This window comes from Hoplias malabaricus, chromosome 6 (genome assembly GCF_029633855.1).
Source record: "Hoplias malabaricus isolate fHopMal1 chromosome 6, fHopMal1.hap1, whole genome shotgun sequence".
Classification (NCBI taxonomy): domain Eukaryota; kingdom Metazoa; phylum Chordata; class Actinopteri; order Characiformes; family Erythrinidae; genus Hoplias; species Hoplias malabaricus.
Window position 1 is genome coordinate 586,044 of NC_089805.1, and position 21,872 is coordinate 607,915.

At 40.2% G+C, this 21,872-nt stretch overlaps 1 protein-coding gene across 1 annotated transcript in view; it reads left to right on the top strand.

The window, feature by feature from the left end:
* Positions 1 to 12,226: 12,226 nt before the first annotated feature.
* Positions 12,227 to 21,872, top strand: part of LOC136700285 (uncharacterized) — a 29,975-nt gene continuing 20,329 nt past the window's right edge. Inside the window, exons 1-4 of the mRNA XM_066675561.1 lie at positions 12,227 to 12,415; positions 18,780 to 18,838; positions 19,179 to 19,199; positions 21,133 to 21,408. Coding sequence (XP_066531658.1) covers positions 18,793 to 18,838; positions 19,179 to 19,199; positions 21,133 to 21,408 — 343 coding nt within the window. The 5' untranslated portion in view covers positions 12,227 to 12,415; positions 18,780 to 18,792. The remainder of the gene's footprint in view (positions 12,416 to 18,779; positions 18,839 to 19,178; positions 19,200 to 21,132; positions 21,409 to 21,872) is intronic.

Below are 21,872 nucleotides of genomic sequence, written 5' to 3' on the forward strand. Positions count from 1 at the left end.
GATCTACCAGCCATCTTCTCAGGAACAAAACTGATGTAGCATTCATTTCGGAGGAGCACATTGTTCAGGACATGAGAGATATCCCCCATGCATTTTCTGTATCATCATCATCTGTATTTTAATTTAACATCTGCATTTGGATGTAGCTGAGGACATGATGTTAATAATTCAGTGTTTCTTGCACGAGAATAATTATGTTTAAATGATCCAGACTGCTGTGAGGAGTTGGTGTGTTCTCCCCGTGTCCGCGTGGGTTTCCTCCGGGTGCTCCGGTTTCCTCCCACAGTCCAAAAACACACGTTGCAAGGTGGATTGGCGACTCGAAAGTGTCTGTAGGTGTGAGTGTGTGAGTGAATGTGTGTGTGTCTGTGTTGCCCTGTGAAGGACTGGTGCCCCCTCCAGGGTGTATTCCCACCTTGCGCCCGATGATTCCAGGTAGGCTCTGGACCCACCGCGACCCTAAATTGGATAAGCGGTTACAGATAATGGATGGATGGATGGATGATCCAGACTGCTATTTTGCATTTAAATAAATGTAAATGGCAATTTTTTTACTTGACACTTCTATACATTACAAAGTTCGAATTGTTTAGAATAGTTTTAATATATTTGATGTTAACTAAAAGCTTTGAGTTAATACAATTAATACTTTTAAGGCAACCAGGTCAATATCATGACATGTTAACACACCGAACTATTCTTAGTAGACCTGACTGAAACCACAAATTAAAACCAGCAGTTAATACAACTACAGAAATATATTTTAATATTCCAGTTCATATAAGTACGAAAGTATGAAAAACATCTGACTTTGAATAAAATGAATTCAATGTATTTAATGAATACCTGCTTATTAAATGTGAGTTATAATTATGGTTAAACCTTAGTTGCTCTTTCAGTTAGCATGCTAGGCTAGTGTTAGCTAGCCTGTAAAGTTACCTCAGAATTTAAATGTTATCCATCTCTCCTAGCGAATAATACTAAATTAAAAATAATTACTGACAGACAAGCACATAGTAATGGAATTTAAAGCTTTAAGTTTAGATTGTTAGGCTAATTGATCTTATAAATGTTTTTACTGTAGTTTTGTTCTGCCTTTGTAGCACTAACTACGTTATCTAATGCCAACCTTAACAATGGTTCCTCTTTAAAGGCTATGCCAGTTATTTTCTGGTGAAACAAGACCAAAACATTAACTGCTTCACCATCTAATAAAGAATAGAAAATAGAGTAAGATGCTAGCTAATATGAATAAACATTTAGTCTGGCTATGTTAGACAATTTTGTTTTTGAAATTAATATAACCGTAATATATTTCCACATTTTAAAGTCATGTTAAGTAAGATATAAATAAGCATTACTGCACACTTTCCTTTGGTAGAGTAAGTAAAATGTTTTTTAGCATGTTTTCACATGAGCACAAACACACTACTGACTGCTAGTTTTGTAAAAGTACCCCCCACCCAAAAGAAAAAATATATATGTAAACAGTTTAGCCACCAGGGATTATGAGATTTAAAAAGCTATTTATCTGAGCAGTAAGTGTTTATTTGCTAAAAAAAACAAACAAAAAACAAATAACGGCCAACATTGGAATAAAACTAATATTATTCCAGAAAGATTCCAGGAGATTTTATCTGAGTTGTGGGCATCAGGAAGCCGCATATAATATTCCAGGAGACTTGGGATGTCTGTGACCAGTCTGTATCCATGAAAAAAAATTAGCAGTGGTATTTATTAAAAAAACAAACAACTTTTTGTGACTTTTCAGCCATAAACATCCCCTCTTTTCTCAGTCATTTATGAGTCATTGTATAACATAACTCTTCTGCTCTTAAAACATTCATTCATTATCTGTAAGCGCTTATCCAGTTCAGGGTCGCGGTGGGTCCAGAGCCTACCTGGAATCATTACTGCCAATTATATTTCACCTATCACTCATGCATTTAAAATCTATCCCACTCAGAATCATGAACAAAAACTGGGGTAGATCACAAGTACAGATATTAACTTTCTTCCTGACAACCTTGTTGCTGTAAATAATGGAATTCAGTGGAATTTCAAAAATGGAAAATAGAAGCTCACTCCGGAGACAAGTAGACAGCAAGCAGCTTCTTGCCTGTTGTGAAGGAAACATGGCCTGTCTCTTTTTGAGAGAACAAGTAAATGTTCATTTAGATTAACTTAAGTACAAATTTAACACTATTTTGAAAGTGGAATGTAATAGTATATCAGTAATGTAAATGTGTTCTTCTTCTTGTCTCTCTATATTTCTTTCTGTCTTTTTCTCTACCCCCCCTTCAGGATTTAGGTAATCCTTGTTTCCAAAAGGATCCCTTGTGTATGGACCTCAAAACCCACTTTATGACATCTTTTGATACACATACAGCCATAGTAGTCAGAATGTACAGTCTAAAGACCAGAGACAAGATGAGAATTCTCTTGACAAATGGGGGAACATTTGACCTGGAATGTCTTTATGAACAAAGCTGTTAATAAAACATTGGATCTATAAAACGAGTGTCACTACATCTTAACTAACACTGGGTATCTAAGATCCTGGCTGGAAGTGTGGAACGATAATCGTAGGGAGAAAAGATGGTGTCTTCACTTTGTGTGTGGCCCCTGTAGCCTACATGCTTACAGTTCTTCCCAAAGCTCTCCCAGCCAGTTCACCCGTCTGTCCCTATTTAGGTGGTAACACTACTTTGCAACGTGACACGTGTGTCCAAGCTTTCCTCCCTTGACATAATACTGCTGCATCTGTTTCTAAAAGCGTTTGGAATGGGCCTTTCCATTTTGCCTCAAGTGGACCAGCTGTGTGATTTTAATCATCACAAATTGTCATGTTTACACATTAACATGTTTTTGAGCAGAATTGGTGAGCTTCTTACAAGGCATCAGAATTAAGATGAACATCTGTCCATCCATCCATCCATCCATTATCTGTAACCGCTTATCCAATTTAGGGTTGCGGGGGGTCCAGAGCCTACCTGGAATCATTGGGCGCAAGGCGGGAATACACCCTGGAGGGGACGCCAGTCCTTCACAGGGCAACACAGACACACACACATTCACTCACATCTACAGACACTTTCAAGTCACCAATCCACCTGCAACGTGTGTTTTTGGACTGTGGGAGGAAACCGGAGCACCCGGAGGAAACCCACACGGACACGGGGAGAACACACCAACTCCTCACAGACAGTCACCCGGAGCGGGAATCAAACCCACAACCTCCAGGCCCCTGGAGCTGTGTGACTGCGACACCTACCTGCTGCGCCACCGTGCCGCCCATCTGTCTAAGATCAATACTAGTAGAGACATGGCACATCCTGTAATGATTTCATATGGACTCAAACCCATTGTGTGTGTAGGTGAGGCTCTGATACTACACAATACAGCAGGTAGCGCGTCCACCCAAGAAACCCCACTTTGGTATAGTTTTGGCAAATTTTTGGTTCTGCCATTCCATTTGACCAGATGCATGAGGTCTGTACGGACAGTGGAACTTCCATTTAACCTGCGCCATTTTCATCACTTCCTGCACCACTTTCCCTGTGAAGTGTGTTCCCTGGTCAGACTCTATGATGTCAGGCAAACCCCAACGTGGAATATAGTCTTGGACCAGTACCTTGGATGTGTGCAAAGTGGTTCCCTTTTTGGTTGGATAAGCTTCTAACCAACGTGAAACTTAACCAACCACAATCAACACATCTTGCTTTCTCTGACAGGGAGGTAGTGAGATGTAATCAACTTGTAGATGTGTGAATGGTTTTGGGGGTGTCATTGTGTGCATTTCAGGTGTGGAGACATCCTCCACTAACCGCACTACCTCAGATGCATGGAAGCATAGTTTGGGATTCCACCATACTGAGTGAACCATTCTGTGGACACCCACATGTCCTAAACTGTGAATTTGCTGAGCCAAGTATGGTAAAAAGTGTCTCAGGACCCAAATACTTCCCTCCTTTTATCCAAAAACCACTGGAATCAAGACACACACATTTATCCATCCAAGACCACACTTCAATAGCAGGAGCATCAGAGTACATCTGCACTAGTGATGAACACACAGTTTGCAGACCAGTGTCATTCATTTTAGCAGCCACTGTCACTGCCGGTAATTTCCTGCAGCCTTTGCTGCTGCATCAGTCATGGCACTACCTCGTTCTTCTTCTGTGTCAGAGTAATTGTAAGCTTTTACGTTAACAACTGCAAGTTCTGTTGGAAGCCAACAGAGGCATGTTTAATAGAGGTACCAGCAGCCGTTAGAAAACCACAACGATATCAGATATGGCCAAAATCATTAATTGTGTACCTGGAATCCTATGAATTGTTGCAGCATGGAGCTAGCATACAAGCATAAGTAAAGGCCACCAATTCAGCAGCTTGGGCAGAAAAATAATCAGGAAGATGACCCTGAGCTATTACTGCGTGTGGCGAGCAGACAGCCCATCCAACATGTTTACAGCCATTCAGAAACTGTGCTGAACCATCAGTAAACAAAATCATTTCAGGATTTTCCAATGAATTTCAGAAATATCCATAGGTGGACTATGTGATAAAACAACACAGTCATGATCATCTTCACCCTCATTACAAGTATCAGACAATGCAGCCATCATTAATGATGAGTGATTATTGATCTGTGCACTTGGCAGACAAATGTTAGGAGCTGTGAGTGCAGAGAGCCAGTTGCCCCATCTCTGAGTAGTAACTTTAATTACACGAGCCGAAGACAATAGAGACTTACCAGCATGTGGACAACGCACTGTGAGTGATAGTTATAAGACCCCTGGAGTACACATATTAACGGCTAAATTTGTTGCTTGCACAGCACGCAAACATGGACCAAACCCAGCTGCATTTATATCCAACTTAGCTGAACAGTACATTACAGGCCGTAACTGACCACCATGATTTTGCATGAGGCATGCAGTCATAAAACCATCATATTCATGAACATACAATGTGAAGGGCAGGTCAGGTTGAACAAAACCTAATGCTAGAGCATCCTTAAGCACTTTATTTGCTATTTCAGCCATGTTGGAAATCTCTTTCTTTGGGGCTTCCCTTCAACATATCATACAATGGCTGAGCAATTTGAGCATAAATTTCAATCCATGGACGACAATAATTGCACAAGTCCAAGAATGACCTAAGCCCTTTGATGGTGGTTGGTACTGGGTGTGAACACACTGCAGAAGCACGGTCAGGAAGAACTAACCTTGGTCCAGCAGTTACTAACTGTCCTAAATAATGAACTGAAGGTGTACCTAACTATGCTTTGGCCAGACTACCTTTGTGACCATGTGCACTGGGATGTGTGTATAATGCCACAAGTTCATTGGTGTGCACTTCCTTATCAGGTGAAGCAAGCATGACATCATCAATGTATTGAACTAGTGTAGATTTTTAACAGGACATTCTGGTTCTTCCTTAGAACTTAGTGATAAATAGTTGGACTAATGTGTAGGCCCTGTCGCAGTCTCGACCACTGAAACATTTCACCATCAAAAGAAAAGTCAAGTCAAGTCAAATTTTATTGTCAGTTCTACATATGTACAGGACATACAAAGGATATCCTCTCCAAGATGCAGTAACGTTTAACAAAAAACAGACTTAAATCAACTAAGCTAAGGATATAAATATATGAACGTGAACAAAAAAAAGACAAGTGCAGGACCTACGATACCGGCAGCTCACTAATAGACATACATGAGACAATGGGACACTGACTGAAGACAATAACCTGATTTGGAGGTAGGATAATGGATGTACAGGGCAGAGTAAACAATAGTGCAAGATAATCGTCAACCAAAAGGCCGACAATGGTTGACTGTCTGGGTGAAGTGAGACAGACCATAATCCATTAGTCGTATCAATAACAGAGAAGACTGTGTGTGTGTGTTTGGTGCTCCATCAAAAATGCTGCTAGGATCTGCAACCATAGGTGTTATCCGATCTAGGCACGTGTTTGCAATGTGATAGTGTACTGTGAGACATCAGGCCCCTGAAGCCTTTTTTACAGGCCAAATTGGAGAGCATGACTCACTCCATGCCTAAATTAACATACCCTTATCAACCAATTCTTTTATAATTGGTCAAACAACCTCACTCGCTTCCCTGGCCAGTGGATATTGTCACAGGTGGTTTTCCTGTGAGTTTTACTGGTTCAATGTCTAAAAGTCCCCATTCATCCTTGGTTTTTGACCAGATAGGATGATCTTTAATTTCAGGGTCAAACACTTGGACTGGGAGTACAGATATCCTAGGATTCCCAGCTCCAAAATCGAATTGCATTTTCAACTGAGTAATGGCTTCAACACCCAAAATTGGAGGTGACTTAATTGGAGCCACTATGAGGCAAAGAGAAATTAATTTAGGACCAAACCTTAAGCACACAGGCTCTGTTTGATATGTATCATAGCTTTCACCTGTTATTCCTGTAATCACAGGAGCAGTATTAACCAAAGGCAGTCTGAATGTTTTAGCCACTGCAGTGGGTAGTAAAGTAGCTTGTGCTCCTGTGTAAATAAAAAAAATACATTAATATTTATTTACAGTGGTTCTTACATATAATCCATTATCATGTTTTTGGAGAATTGTCTCCAAATACGCTCTCACAGCTGACATCTCTAGTTTAAATGCTCTGACTCTGTTGAAAGAGCAGAAATCTGAGTCGGGGAGCCAGCTGAGTAGACTTTGTATGAGTTTTAACAGATACTCTTCCACCTCAGATGTGAGAGAACTGTCTGATTGAGACTGTGGTTTCTCTGGGCTGGACTTTTATGTATATTTTTGCCATTTCCTCTTTTTACAATCATGTCTCCAGTGTCCCTTTTTCCCAAAAAAGTGACACACATCTTTAAGTTTACTCTAGAGGACCTGACTACTTGTCAACTGGGGAACAGTTTGCAAAATAGAGGCATGTAGTTTAACATGGGTATCTCTCTTGTATGCTGTTAAACACTCAGTCCGTGTACTAGTGCGCCAGCTGGGCTTCAACAGTAGCAAAACCTTCCTCATTTCCTGAGATGAGCCATCAGCCCACTGGGCCACTAACTGAATTCTGCTACTGAAACAAACTCTGAAGTTCCCCCATGGAGCAAAATCACCTCAGCAAACCTCTGTGTGTACTGAACTAAAGGCTCATTTTTGCCCTAATGAATTCCACAACTTTTTGTCAGCAAACAATAGAAACTGTTTCTAAGTACTGTAAGCAACCCCACATTAGAGCCCTGCACTGCTTTCCTAGATTTAAACGTATCTATCTGTGTCTCATAATATTCTTCCATGACTTCAACCTTATCTTCTGAACAATGACGTCTAATATGACGTCTAATAGATGGAGAGAATACAGTTCCAGAATACTGTACTGGAATATTAAATTACCTACATAGCTTAGCCTCCCTTTGGGAGCATAATTTGTCTAACATCTTTATCAGACCAGTCTCAAATGAAGCTCCGTCTACAAATGCTGTTTCCATGTTAACATCTGGTGAAGACATTTAAACACAAAACACAAATTAAACAAACAAACACAACCTACAGAAAATACCATTTTACCCTTGCGTCTAGTGCACTCTTGTATCTTTCAACTAGGGAAAGTTTAAGCACCTGTATGGGCACGAGGAACACTCTGCCCCACCGTGTGTTCTGTTTTAAGGAAACACACTTAAGAATATCGCAGTGTCGCAACAGACCTTAGGCAAAAAATTCCTACGTCTGTTGTCCTAATGAAACACAATTAGGAAAAATACCTACGCGTGGCAAAAGACTGTAAACCAGATTTGAGCACATTTGAATCCCTCTGAATCCTTATAAACCCAATTAGGAACGACTGTGTGCTAAGTCCAGGAAAACACCATGCCTCACTTCTTAGACTTGTACTAAGAAGCCGAGAACAAACAAAGACCAAACACAGACTCTTCTAATTCAATAGCTCATTTTCCCCTTAAATGGATTTGTAAGGTCCTGGTAGGGCCACCATTTGCACATGATTTGTTGTTGTCAGAGGAAGAATTACCACCCCATCTGGATTTAGGGAGCTGATTCTGTTTCTTGGATGAGCTGCAGCACAGCTTCTGTTGTCTTCTTGGTGAGCGCCCCAAAAGCGACATGAAGTGCCACCAGGCGGAAACACCAACTTTTGTAAACTTGTCTTCTGATGGATTCAAATGAAGAGAGGAGACCAGTCTGGATATAATGCTGTTTACTGAGCGCTCTGGTTCCAGAATCAAGTCTGACCTGGTCTCAGACTGAATCTCAGACAGATTAAATGGTCTGTGAGAGGCACACATATTTATACCCCATTTTTCAACCTTACACATGTATTGATCATGATCTAAACAGGATCTGAAAACAGGATGAACTGTTGTAACACATTATTGGGCACTGTTGTAAAACAAGCCATAAACATCACCTGAGTTCCTGGTGCACTGTCGTAAAATTAACCATGGTTGTCTAATAGACTGAGCTTATCAGATGAGGTATGGTCCAAATGCCAGGAGAAATGGTACAATTCATATAAAAGAAAAGCAAAGATGCCCCTACAGGCTCCCTGAGTTCTGCTAAGTTTTATTTTCTTAAAATTAATTTGTTTGTTCAAGATAATGTCGTTTGTTTCAGTTTGCAGTTACCTTAGTTGTTTGGTCTTGTGTCTTTGTTTATCTTGTTTAAAATCAAACGTTTCCCTTACTTCCATACATCTCCTTGTTTGTTGCGTAATAACAAGCATCTTATCGGTGAAAGAGGTCATCATAATTGGCTTCTGTTGAAAATAATTTACATATTCATATGACTGATGACCAAGAAAACTACATTTGCTGTTTAGGAACCTTGTAGTAGAGGTCTCCACGGGACTGACTGTTTTAATCCCGCTCCTGCTAGAATTTGTCTTCCTGCAAGATTGCTGTAGCTGCTCCAGAAGACAAACTTGATCAACCACCCCTCTCTAAGCAGACTCATTGCCGTCCTGAATGAAGGAGATGATGGTGATGTCATTTGTTAACCTCAGGATTTTGTTCACTTTGTCATCAATCAATCTGTTTGCTCGGTATGCAAATTGCAGGGGGTCTAACAGGGTGTTTGAGATGTCCTTCAGATGAGTGACGACCAGTCTCTCAAAGGATTTCATGATTACAGAGGTTAATGCCAAACTGAAGCAGCTGCACAGGTCCAAGGAGGTGGCATACAGGAGTGGAGATGAGTGTCGACCAGTGAACCTTCAGTCATCTGGAAGTGTCAGCTGAACATCACCAGCTACAAAAGATCACCCCACAGACATTTGGTGATTGTCAGCTGGCTGATGAACTTAACACCTTCTATTGCAGAGACAAAAAGTGAGGAAGGCACAAGGCCCTGATGGAGTCTCACCCTCATGCCTGAGGACCTGCACGGAATAGCTTGCACCAGTCTTCACTAAGATCTTCAACCACATCACTGGAGCAGCTGAAGCTTCATTTAGAGCTGTCATCTCCACTCTTTCCGATGTCCAACTGGGGACATATATGAAGGTTAGAAGAATGTCAGCTATGGCTGGATGGCTGGTATCTGCTCCAAAGCCAAACAGCACAAGATATTCAAGGTGCTACTGGAGGAGCTGTCAGCTAAATAAGGTGACCTGTTACTACACACAGAAATCCGATGGCTCGGCAGGGGACGGGTTTTGCAGGGTTTTTTTTGTCACTTTTGTGTGAAAGAGTTCATTAAATCCAAAGGGGAATATGTGTCGCTGCTTCTATAGCTTTTGAAATTTTTGAAGCAACTTTTATTCCACTTTGTCCATTTAAATCACACAAACCAATTGTATGTTATGTCACTAAACATTTACCTACTTAAGTGAAAAGCAAAAATGGAAATGTTATCATTATTGAATTAAACTACCACCAAATCAGAATGAGTTGGAGAAATATTTTTTTATTTTTTAACCAATGGGAATGTTTGAGCCCTCTTAAGGAGGATTAACCGAACACTCAGAAAAACTAATGGAATGTTAAAAGGACCATCATTTGAAAAAATCTCAAATTCTGACACTGCAGTGCTGACAGTTCCTTGTATTTGACAAAAAGTTAAAAATAAACTTGCAATGAGTGAAGAAAGAACAAAGAACTGGAACTACAAACCTTCAAAGAACTTTAAGTTGTCTGTAAATAATCACAAACAGCTGAAATGTCTAGTCAGTGGTTGTGGATAAAGAGAACACAGACTAGTCGTGAAATGCCCTGTAGAAATGCCATTGTGGTGGTTGGTGAAATAGCAGGTAAAGATCACATGGAACTTGTGGCACTGAGCATGCATTAACGGTGCCAGTGGGGCTAGGTACAGCCTTAGTCACCAGGGAGGCCAGTGTGGATTTACGGTTGTTGATACTTAAGGGTAAGGTAGGACTGTAAAGCTGGTTTGGAGGGGGGTGGGTCTGGGAGGCCAGACTTCAATGTTGCCTTCCGGAGGTGTCGTGGGCTTTATCCAGTGAAACACTGAAGAGGGGAGGTGCCTACCTGATGACCCCTGTGAAGAGCTAGTGATGCAGTGGGTGGTGTGGGTTCTCATGTGATGGGCTCAGTGAGTAACCGTAGATGTTAAGGGAAGCTGGTTGCTGATCGGACCATAAACGGCCACAGCAACCTCAGGGTGTAGCTATAGGATTGGAACAATAGAAATTATGTGGCTGTAGGTAGGATGAGGGTGGGGTGGGCCCTATGTGGTGCTCTAATGGATTGGCATAGGATACTTTATCTTGTGTGTGATTATAATGAATAACATTGTGGTAATATTCTGGGGAAAGATGTTCTTGAAACATTGAGAAAATTTGACCGTTTTCATTTTCAGAGAATATTTCCAAAGCAAAGTTTCCAAAACCAAAATAGAATGTTAAGAGAATGTTTGTACATCGCATATAATTTAAGAACATTCAAAGACAATTTTCCTAAGATGTTAAATTGTCAGTGCAAATGAGGTTGATGTCATTTTCTGGGAATATCACCGTAATTTCTCGTAATATTAAGCAAACGAGACAAGTTTTGTTAAGGGAATATTTCAAAGCAACGTTCTAAGAACATAATATTGCAGCATTCTAAGACTTTTCCAAGACACCGTTCCTAGAATATTAAATTATTGATGTAAATAAGGTTGAGCTAATATTCCTGGAACATTTTTGTAACTTAAGAAAAATGTTCTGAGAATGTTAAAAACAACTGGACAAATTCATTTTGAGGGAACATTCAAGTACAACGTTCCCACAATCAACATTAAACGTTAGGGGGATTTTGTTAGCGGGGAAGTCTTTTTAATTTTCTGATGCATGCAGGCAATCAGTTACCACATTAATATTTTAAAACAAAATATGACTTTTCTTTTTCAAGTTTGCCGAAGAGAACCTTCCCAGTAAACATTTAGTCGTTGATTCAACGTTGAAATAACGTAATGACTGCAGTCTAATCAACGTTCTTTTAACACAGACATTGAAAAGACGACTATTAGACGTATTTTGGACGACCGTTGACGTTATTAATTGGTCCCGAAATAAATGACTTGTATAAAACGCGTTTTGGACGTCCACTGACGTTATCGATTGGTCACCACTTAACTAACTTATTACGATGGATTTTGGACGTCCATTGACGTTTAAAATATGTCCTTGACGGACAGACTACTTTTAGACCTATTTTGAACGTCCAGGGACGTCCCTTGTTTACTGGGATATAATTCCAAGGACAAAGTAAGGGCTTAGAGAAGGGCTTAATACTGTGCATTAAGAATACATTTTGAGTTTCATTTTCATTTATGAAATAGTTCTTTTCATATATGAAATTTGTGATTTGGAATGAAAAATGTTTGAAGTACAGTATCTCAAAAGTGCTGAGAAAGCAGACAGAACATTATATTTCCAATATCACAGTTTATAGCAGAATAAAATATAAAAGTGTACAAAATTTAATTATCTTCAGGCAGACAATAACAAAGCATCTGAAAGCAGAAAGAGATTTTAGCCAATAGGAAAGAGGGGGGCGTTCCTGTGAAACGGCACCGCCCTTAGCTGCAGTTCTAATACGTTATAGAACAATTATATAGAGTTTTGTCATTTGTGACACAAAGTAATAAAAGTAAATAGAGGTTTTTGTTTTTTTAAAGAGGACATTGGGAGTAGACTGGCTCCGTGAGGCGAGTTCATACGGAAAGGAGCGAACAAAGGCGAACAGTCTTTAAGAACACAAGCAGAGCCACTGTCGAACTCTTCCAGAACCCCCCCAGATCTGACACTACACTGAAGCAGTGGACGGGATGGGGGCGACGAAGCGGAAATAAGAGTGGAGGAAGAAAAGAAAACCGTTTTAACCCACCACTTCTCCACGGATCTGCCAGCAACTGTCGGATTCACTCGCGGGGATCAGTCAAGACGCCTCTGACGGTAATTACAGCACTTCTCTGAATGACTGCCCTGAGAGAACACCTCCCCAGCTTTGGGTGCGAGACGGGTTAAATTCTGCAGTATTCGCGGGGAACTATTTTCTAATGTTAATCTTCTGGATTCAGGGTTGTTACATGCCGAAGATAGCGCGGGATTTCCTGAGAAATGACCCTATTCTACATGCTTTTCATAGCACTATAAATGATGCATAACGTCTGTTTTTAGATGGTTCTGCGCTCTGGCTTTTTTCTGAAAAGGAAATTTATACTGACGTTTTATTGGATCATTCAGATCTACATTTGTAAATAAAGTCTTTGTTCTCAGCTGTTTATTAGCTCTAACAGTCACGTTGGTCAGATTGCAAAACTGAACGCATTCAAGTGGATATTAAAAAAAACGCTGAATATGTGGTTGCCACGGCGAGAGCTGATGGGCATTTTGCGCATGGGTTGTCACGTTTGAGAGAGAGAGAGAGAGAAGTAGAGAGAGAGAGAGAGAAGGAGAGAGAGAGAGGGAGAGGGAGAGAGAGAGAGGGAGAGGGAGAGAGAGAGAGAGAGAGAGAATCTAGCCCAAGTGCCCTCTTAATGATAGGAAATCTAGAAAACCTACAACATGGAGGATGTTTGGCTGGACATCAAAAGAAAGGGTACTGTATGTTACCACCATCTGGTTACCGAGGTAACGGTTATAGCTAGTTTCATGTGGATGTAAAATTACTCAGGAATGTGCAATACACAAGTTAGTTTCTCCCCAATAGTTGTGTGTGTGTGTGTCGCCCTGTCCCACACACTACAGTCACTGCAGACCCTGTAGCACATGCAACATACCAGGCGTATTCCATGTGTGTGTGAGTGTGTGTATACATCTTAACACACGAAGGAATCAGGAGACTACTCATATTAAAGAACTGTAAAATACCCATCTAAACATTTTCAAGCTCTAAGGGTTCATCCTCCTGATTCAGGATTATTTTTGGTGCAAGAACTCCACCATGAAACACACCTTTTCTGCTCAAAGAGACATTGTGAGTCTTCACTTTTACTCCACGCAGTCTCGAATTGCACTGCAACTATTCTTTCATTTATTTGCCGTACGCTCTTCATTCTTTTTAGTGTCGCAGTGGGTCCAGAGAATACCCGGACTTATCTGGGAGACTAGACTCATCACAGACTGGTCCGTGGCAAGGGTTTGAACCCACACCATCAGCTAATTTTCCTGTTGTGCCCCGGTGTTTTGAATTTAGTGACGTAATAAATGATCATCTGTAAGAAACCAAACATATCACTGCCGCCAAAGAAAACATGAAACTGATATAGCTGTGCATAGTTTAATTATTATTACAATTTTAAATTAGTTAAGAATTAATAACAGCAAGAATAAACAGAAATATAAACACAATTTACAGAAAACGTAGAACATTTTGTAAAATGCAATAAAATAAAAAATCTGTGAGTTGTTAATTCCCTTTGAGATTTTAATGATGAAACACAAAGGAAATAATCCAATGTCGTCGCTGAACAACTTGATTGTACAGTATTTTGTACAAATAAACACTTTAGGGTTTAAAGCCTGTAAAACATTCCAAACAAAAGCTGGGAGAGAGGCATTTTACCTCTGTGTTACATCAACTCTCTTTTCAGCTGCAGTTAATCATCTGTGAACATACGATAAAAATTGATTGAAGGTGGAATGATTGCCCTTTTTGGCTTGATACAAGACTTCAACTGCTCAATGGCCCATGAATCTGCAGTCACATCAGTCAAGCACCCGCACACTGTGTCCAACACTGAGTTACACTAGTTATTGTTCCACAACGTATTAATTATAAATCCTTGTATGATTTAGCAGCCCCACACTTTTCTGCTCAAACACGTAGGTTCTCAGAGGCCGGTTAGATTGGTCACTTTAGTGTCGTATAATTGATTTTCAGTCAGATCCTCTAGCATCATGGACCCCAAACTAAGGGTTGTGTATTTTTCTCAGTACTGCAAAGACAGTGATGTCGTAGAGAGGTGTGTAGTTTCCACTCACTGGGCACTGTACACTGTCAGAAAATGTCACTGTGGTGGTACCCTCGGGGGGGCTATTCAGTACCCTACATTAGGGGACATATACCATATTCTATAATATTTGTTGATTTTTAAGTTGTTGATTTCATACGCTCCATTTCATCTCCAGGACTTATTTTATGTTCTTAAACTTTACACAGTTATATAATAAAAGATTACAGATATTCTCCTCATCTTCTGGAGAATAGAATATAACGAACCTTTAAGGAACACGACTGGACTTTAACACCATTGCTGTACCTTTAAAGATACATTTACACTGCTTTAGTGAAAATAATGTACCTCTGCAGTACCTTTTTAAAACACCTTTTTTACACAACGTTAGAGAAGTTTCTGAACAGTTTGTGTTCGCTGTTTGAAGGATGTTTTTTTTATTTGTGAGCTAAACTCTGTGTTTGTCACACTCATACCAGTACTACACATATTATACCCCACCACCACATCAGCGGCACCGCACTGCTAAATACTATCCATCACCCAAACAAACCCTGCTCGGTGGTGGTCCAGGGTGGGTTCTGACCTTTGAAAAATAAACGAAAAGGGACTAACACCCAGTAACAAATTAGAGCAACTCTTAATTTTACAGTTCTGTAACTGTAGAGCTGCAGTGTGGTAAGTGAAGATGAGAAATGGAGAATGAGTCTGGAGTATTTTACAGGTCTACTGCGGACTAGATGGGACTAGTGCCCCATCCAGGGTTTGTTCCTCCCTTGTGCCCAGTGATTTTGGGTAGGCCCCGGACCCACCCCAATACTAAACTGGATAAATGGCTACTGACCATAAATGAAGAAATTAATCATTGATTTGTTGTTTTATTGATTATTACAAAAAATAGAAATATATTATTATTACCAATGAAATGTAATTCAATCTATTTTTAAAGCAGATTTAAACCCTGGCCTTGCGTGGCTGTTTTGACAATGGTGGTCCAAATGTATGAGTATTGCTTCATTTAGAAGAAAAGTTGCTAAAGACTTACATTGCTAACAAACACTGGAATACAAGCAAATGTAATAGCCCCCAGTTTCTGTAAACTATAACAGAGTGTTATTGATAAGAAGCACAATTGTACCCTCTTGGGGAGCAGTGAATAATATGTGTATGTATGTGAGGAATAGCCCAGTGTGGTACAATTGCTAATAGTGAGAGAATGTACGTGTGAGTTAAAATCTATTTACAAATACATCAAAACTCACCTCATACATTAATGCTACACTTATCCAGAATTATACAAAATGTGGTATTAATAAACCACATTAAGAAGTAAGTACTGTGGGCAAACATTTACGTAATGTATTCAGTGTACGACTTGGTGTAGGAGTTCTCATCTAAAATCATCACAAGTACAGAGTAATCGGATCTAATTCTAATTTTATGACAGACATGTGAATACCAACCCTGCTGGCATTTTAAATGTAGTTATTAATATATATTTACTGACGCTAAATGGTCAGTCCCCTCGGCATAAAAGTAAAAAATCAATAATCGCAGCCCTGGTCTTCTCCAAGTGCATTCAGTTTTTCAATGATTCTGTATAAATAGCAGTTTGAAAAATGTGGTAGATGGCTATACAGGCGTCATATGTCTCACAGGAAGCATGTGCCTGTGGGAATCCTAGCACGTTGGTTATATGGGCAGTGATGAAAATTGTGTATGAAAGGAAAATATTACATATATATTACATTCTACCCCACACTAGTCCCGTAAATCAGATTTCAGTGTGAGAGCATAAAAATGAAGCGGGTTCCAAATTTCTGGAGGTTTGTCTGAAAAGTTAATACCAAAGATCAAAGCAGGGTAAGAAGGCTGTTGTGAGGTCTTTTCTGTGTAACTCAATTAATGCCTTAAAACACACTGCTTAGAAAAATAAAGAGAACACTACAATAACATCCTAGATCTCAATGAATGAAATATTCCAGTTGAAAATCTTTATTCATTACATAGTGGAATGCGTTGAAAACAAAATAACAAAAATAGTCAATCAAAATCTAAATTATTATCCCATGGAGGTCTGGAATCATACTCAATAAAAGTGGAAAAACAAATTACAGCTGATCCACCTTCAGAGGAAACTCCTCAGAACGAGTTAAAATGAGGCTCAGTGGTGTGTGTGGCCTCCATGTGCCTGCAGGACCTTCCTACAACACCTGGGCATGCTCCTGATGATGCAGCAAATGTTCTCCTGAGGGATCTCCTCCCAGACCTGGATTAAAACATCAGTTAATTCCTGGACGTTCTGTGCTGCAACGTGGCGTTGGTGGATGGAACGAGACATGATGTCCCAGATGTGCTCAATTGGATTCAGGTCTGAGGAACCAGGGCCAGTCCATAGCATCAATTCCTTCATCATGCAGGAACTGCTCACACACTTCAGCCACATGAGGCCTAGCATTGTCATGCATCAGAAGGAACCCAGAATATGGTCTCATCCTGGTACCTAATTGCAGTCAGGGTACCACATAGAGGCCACATGGAAATGCATCCCCACACCATTACTGACCCACTGCCAAACCAGTCATGCTGGAAGATGTTGCAGGCAGCAGAACATTCTCCATGGCGTATTCAGACTCTACCACGTCTGTCACATGTGTTCAGTGTGAACCTGCTCTCACCCGTGAAGAGCACACGGTGCCAATGGCATATCTGCCAATCTTGGTGTTTTCTCTCTGCACAGTGTTGGACTGCAAGCACAGCGTCTGGCCCTCATACCACCCTCATAGAGTTTGTTTCTGACAGTTTGTGCAGAAACATGGAAATTAGTGGCCTGCTGGAGGTCATTTTGCAGGGCTCTGGCACTGCTCCTCCTGTTCCTCCTTGCACAAAGGGGATGTAGTGGTCCTGCTGATGCGTTGTTGCCCTCCTTCGAACCCCCTCCACGTCTCCTGGTGTACTGGCCTGGCTCCTGGTATCTCCTCCATGCTCTGGACACTGTGCTGACAGACACAGCAAACCTTCTTGCCACAGCTTGCATTGATGTGCCATCCTGCATGAGCTGCACTACCTGAGCCACTTCTGTGGGTTGTAGACACCGCCTCATGCTTCCTCTAGGGATGAGTGACCAGAACATCACCAAGAAAGGATGAGAACCGAGAAATGGTCTGTGGTCACCACCTGCAGAACCACTATTTCATAGAGTTGTGTTGCTAATTGCCTCGTTTCTACCCGTTGTCTGTTCCATTTACACATCAGCAGGTGAAACTGATTCACAATCAGTGTTGCTTCTTAAGGTTGATTTCACAGAAGTGTGATTGACTTCCCTTTATTATTTTGAGCAGTGTACAGTACTGTTTTCGGAAAATGGTTTAAAACCATGGTTTTTCTGCCTGTATCACACCAAAAGGAGTTCAAATAATGTTTTGCAGCTTTGACCACAAGGGAGCAGTCCAACGGCCACTGTAAAGACCTGAGTTAGTTGGCCACAGGTAGGACTAAATGTTCAGCTGTTCTTTATTATAAATAATGATGGTAATAACAGTTTCTTCCAGGTTATAATCATTATTTGATGTGTTAGATATTTTATTTTTTATTTTAGTTTCTGGTTCACTTTAGTCATAGAAAAGAAGTTGAGGAAAATTTTAAGTTTTTTAAAATCTAAAATTCTACAAGTGGTGCAAGATATATTTTCTTGCTGGTCTTGGTGGGTTTTATAGGTAGTGAAAATAAACAGTGTGGAACTTAGAATCAGGAGCATTTTTATCTTACCATTTAGGGACTTCCAGAAGAAGAAGAAGAAACAGTTTTGTTGATCCCCTTAGGGAAATTACTTCTCTGCATTTGATCCATTCTTGCTAGTGAACATAAACACACACACACACACACACACACACACACACACACTATAGTGAGCAATTTTTCACAAACATTAGGGGCAGTGAACACACACACAACCAGAGTAGGGGGCTGCCAACCACCTCAGTGCCCGGGGAGCAGTTTGGGTGTCAGGTGCCTTGCTCAAGGGCACTTAAGCCATACATTATGTTTGTTCCTGGTCCCGGGAGTTGAACCGGCGACCCTCCGGCCCCAAGCTTGCTTCTCTAACCTCAAGGCAGTGCATAATGCAGTTAATTCATGGATATTTTGTAAAATGTTTTGATAAGCACATTTATATCTCTCATTTCACTTCACATCAAAGAGCTACATAACTTTGTGTTTGGACTCGTTTTACTTTGTGGCACTTGTAATGAATCTGTGTGAAGAAGCTGTTATATTTGCTACGGTTTTTCACTTTGTTTTACAGCACAAACAACTTTAATACATTCTCTTCTAATTATTACAATGTTCTTTTATTTCCACAGAAATCCAGTCAAAATGAAATTACTGTGCGTTGCTGTTTTCTGCACTTTCCTGTGTTCAGGTGAATCTTCTTTATTGTTTACATTTCTAAAACAACTCTGAGGTTTATTTCCATGTTGCTGCATTAACGGTCCCTATGGGGTACGTAGTGTGGATTTGATTGCATCAAGTGGATTCATTATGTCAAATACAAGAAAAACACAAACACAAACCCAAGAGGAGAACAGAACGGAGACATGTAACTGATATGTACCAGTGTAAGAAAATTATATTAATATAAATATTGAGTGTAAATACCGTAATCTGATTTCAGAAGAAACATTAGGGAATAAGATGTGTGCAGACGTTTGGCTTTTTTGTAGTGTTGTCACTTATGTACATGTTTTTCTTATTTTTCACAGCTTGGCCTACGACCATAAAAGGTAAATGAAGTTATACCTTATTTAATGGTATTGTATTGTTCGAACGGTTTGGGGTTCAGGGGTTTCATATCTTAAACAGAGGCAAAGTGGCAAAACTTTCAAATTAAACAAACACCATTTCCAGACAAATGTGGGACGCTGTGCAAAATGTAAATAATAAGAATGAAACAATGTGTAAATCATTTAACCCAGGGCTCCGAAAACGTTTTAAACAAAGGGCAATCTCATAGTTTTTCAGTCTTTCGGGGGCCGAAGTGCAGCCAAAGAAGAAAACATCTAGAAAAAATTATATATATACTTGTAGGTTAAAGTTGTTTTTATTTTTAGGTTAAAGTCATAATATTTAGAGGAAATTAAGTCACAGTGGAGTACCGAAGGCAATCCGTTCTGCATCAACATTGAGATTTATGGTAAACGTGTGTGAGCACACAGGTGGAAAAGCACAAATACTGAATCTCCAAAAGGCCGGAATTAAAGTGTCTCTAAAACATGATCATAGCTAGTGCCACTGTCCGTTAATCAATACGAGAGACGAGGGTGGACAATGTTTCTCACGCAGCTGCGAGTTTACAGCTCTTTGACTCCTTATAGCCACAGTCTGTGAATTTAATTGGTTACCATCTAAAAAGGAAGGGAGGAATGTGATTGGTTAAAATGTATTGGGTGGAAATGTTCAAAAACGTCACCTCCACCTTGACCCTCATGTTTGCCTGCTCTGACTGTCAGAAATGTCTTTAGAACAAATAAATGTGCCGTATACTGTAGACTTACTTCTGTTTTATAATTTGTTAGAAACTGTTCTGTATTTAGTTTGAATGGAGGGTAACAACTCATTGCCTCTGCGGCTTCTGAGGCACTTTCTAAAGAAGTACATTTTACACATTTGATTTATAATTGCTGCCTCTGAAGAAGCTGCAGAATGATAAACAGTAATGCTCTGCTACCTCAGAGGCAGCAATCATTTACTCTTCCACTGTCTTAGTGCCTTCCTCAGAGGCAGCAGAGTTGCAAATTCCACTAACCTCCATGCTTTTGGACTGTGGAAGGAAACCAAAGTCTCTGAAGGAAACCCACACAGACACAGGGAGAACATAGAAACTCCACCAAGACTGGACTTGAATCCAATGTCCCAGCGATAGGAGGCTAACCACAAGCCACCGTGCCGCCTACTAACTGTGTACAGTAACAAAAAAAGACAGTAATATTGCACATTTATTCTTTCAAAGATGTGTGTGTCAGTCAGAGCAGAGAACTATGGGGGTCTGCGGGGAGCTTTACTGGATTATAGTGATATATTTGACAATGCCCAAAGCATTTTAACCAATCAATTTTATCCTGACGGTTGAATGATAACCAATTACAATCCTTCTGCCTCAAAAGCAGTGCTGCCTCCAGAACATGTTTTGTAGTGATTTTGAACACAAGCTGTGCACTCGTTGTCCATTTTACCAGCTCCACTGACAATACAGGAGCACAGGGTGTAGTCCACCTTTTTCTCTGCATACTTTCTTATCCCCATGGGATGATTTGGGTGGTGGATCATTATCAGTGCTGTAGTGACACTGATGTGGTGGTGATGTTTAGTGTGTGGTATGAGTGGACATCAGACATAACAGTGCTGTTGGAATAGTCCACTAACCAAAAATATCTAGTGAAAAATGTCCTGTGAGCAGCATCCAGTGACCGCTAATGAAGGACACAAGGACCAACACAAACAAGCAGCAAGAATCTCTGACTTTATATCTACGAGGTGGACCAGAAAGGTAGGGGTGTGTAATAGAGTAGACTGTGAGTGAACAGTGTTTAAAAACTGCAGTAGCGGTACTGTGACCAATGTAATATTAACACACCACTACCACATCAGTGTCATTTCAGTGCCGTTGTCTTGTTGTACTTCATCTTAAGTATTATTTACTTACTTTTCACTGTGTAGCAAAAGATGACCATCGTACTGCTTTTTTTGGGGAGGATATTGATATCCCATTGCCAGCACTGGGCACTACAGAGGTGGTGTTCAAACCAGAGTTGGATCCAGTCTCTGAGGTGGTTTTCTTCCGGAATGGGCACATATTGAACAACAGAGCCAAACTTAACAATCACATTAATCATTTAATTCTGGAGGACGTGGGTGAAGAAGATGAGGGAACCTATGTAGTGAGGAACTCTGCAGAACCAGCAGATGTCAGGCGCATCATCCTGAAAGTTAGAGGTATGAGATATATATTCTTTTGTGTTAGACGAACCTTCAAGGTGAATTATTCAGATTTGCACACAATACAGTTCTGTAAATTTGTGCACACTTGGAAATATAAGCAATAATTTAGCGTGGTGTCATTTGAAATAGCTTATTGTAGCAGAATATTAGTGAACTATAGTAAAATGATAATTATTCTGGGAATGTTTTGTTTTACAGCGAGGGCTGAACAATATTGGGAAAATGTTTAATTTTGTATTTTATCAGCTCAGTACTGAGATCATTCATTCATTCTTCCATTGTCTGTAACCGTTTATCCAGTTCAGGGTCGCGGTGGGTCCGGAGCCTACCCGGAATATACTGAGATTATATTTTCTATGAATTAAGTTCCAGTGTTTTGGGAATGAAGCTCACTACATCCACTTACAGAGTTTTGAGACTTGAACCCTTGTCATTTTATGATGTTTGACCAGTTAGTC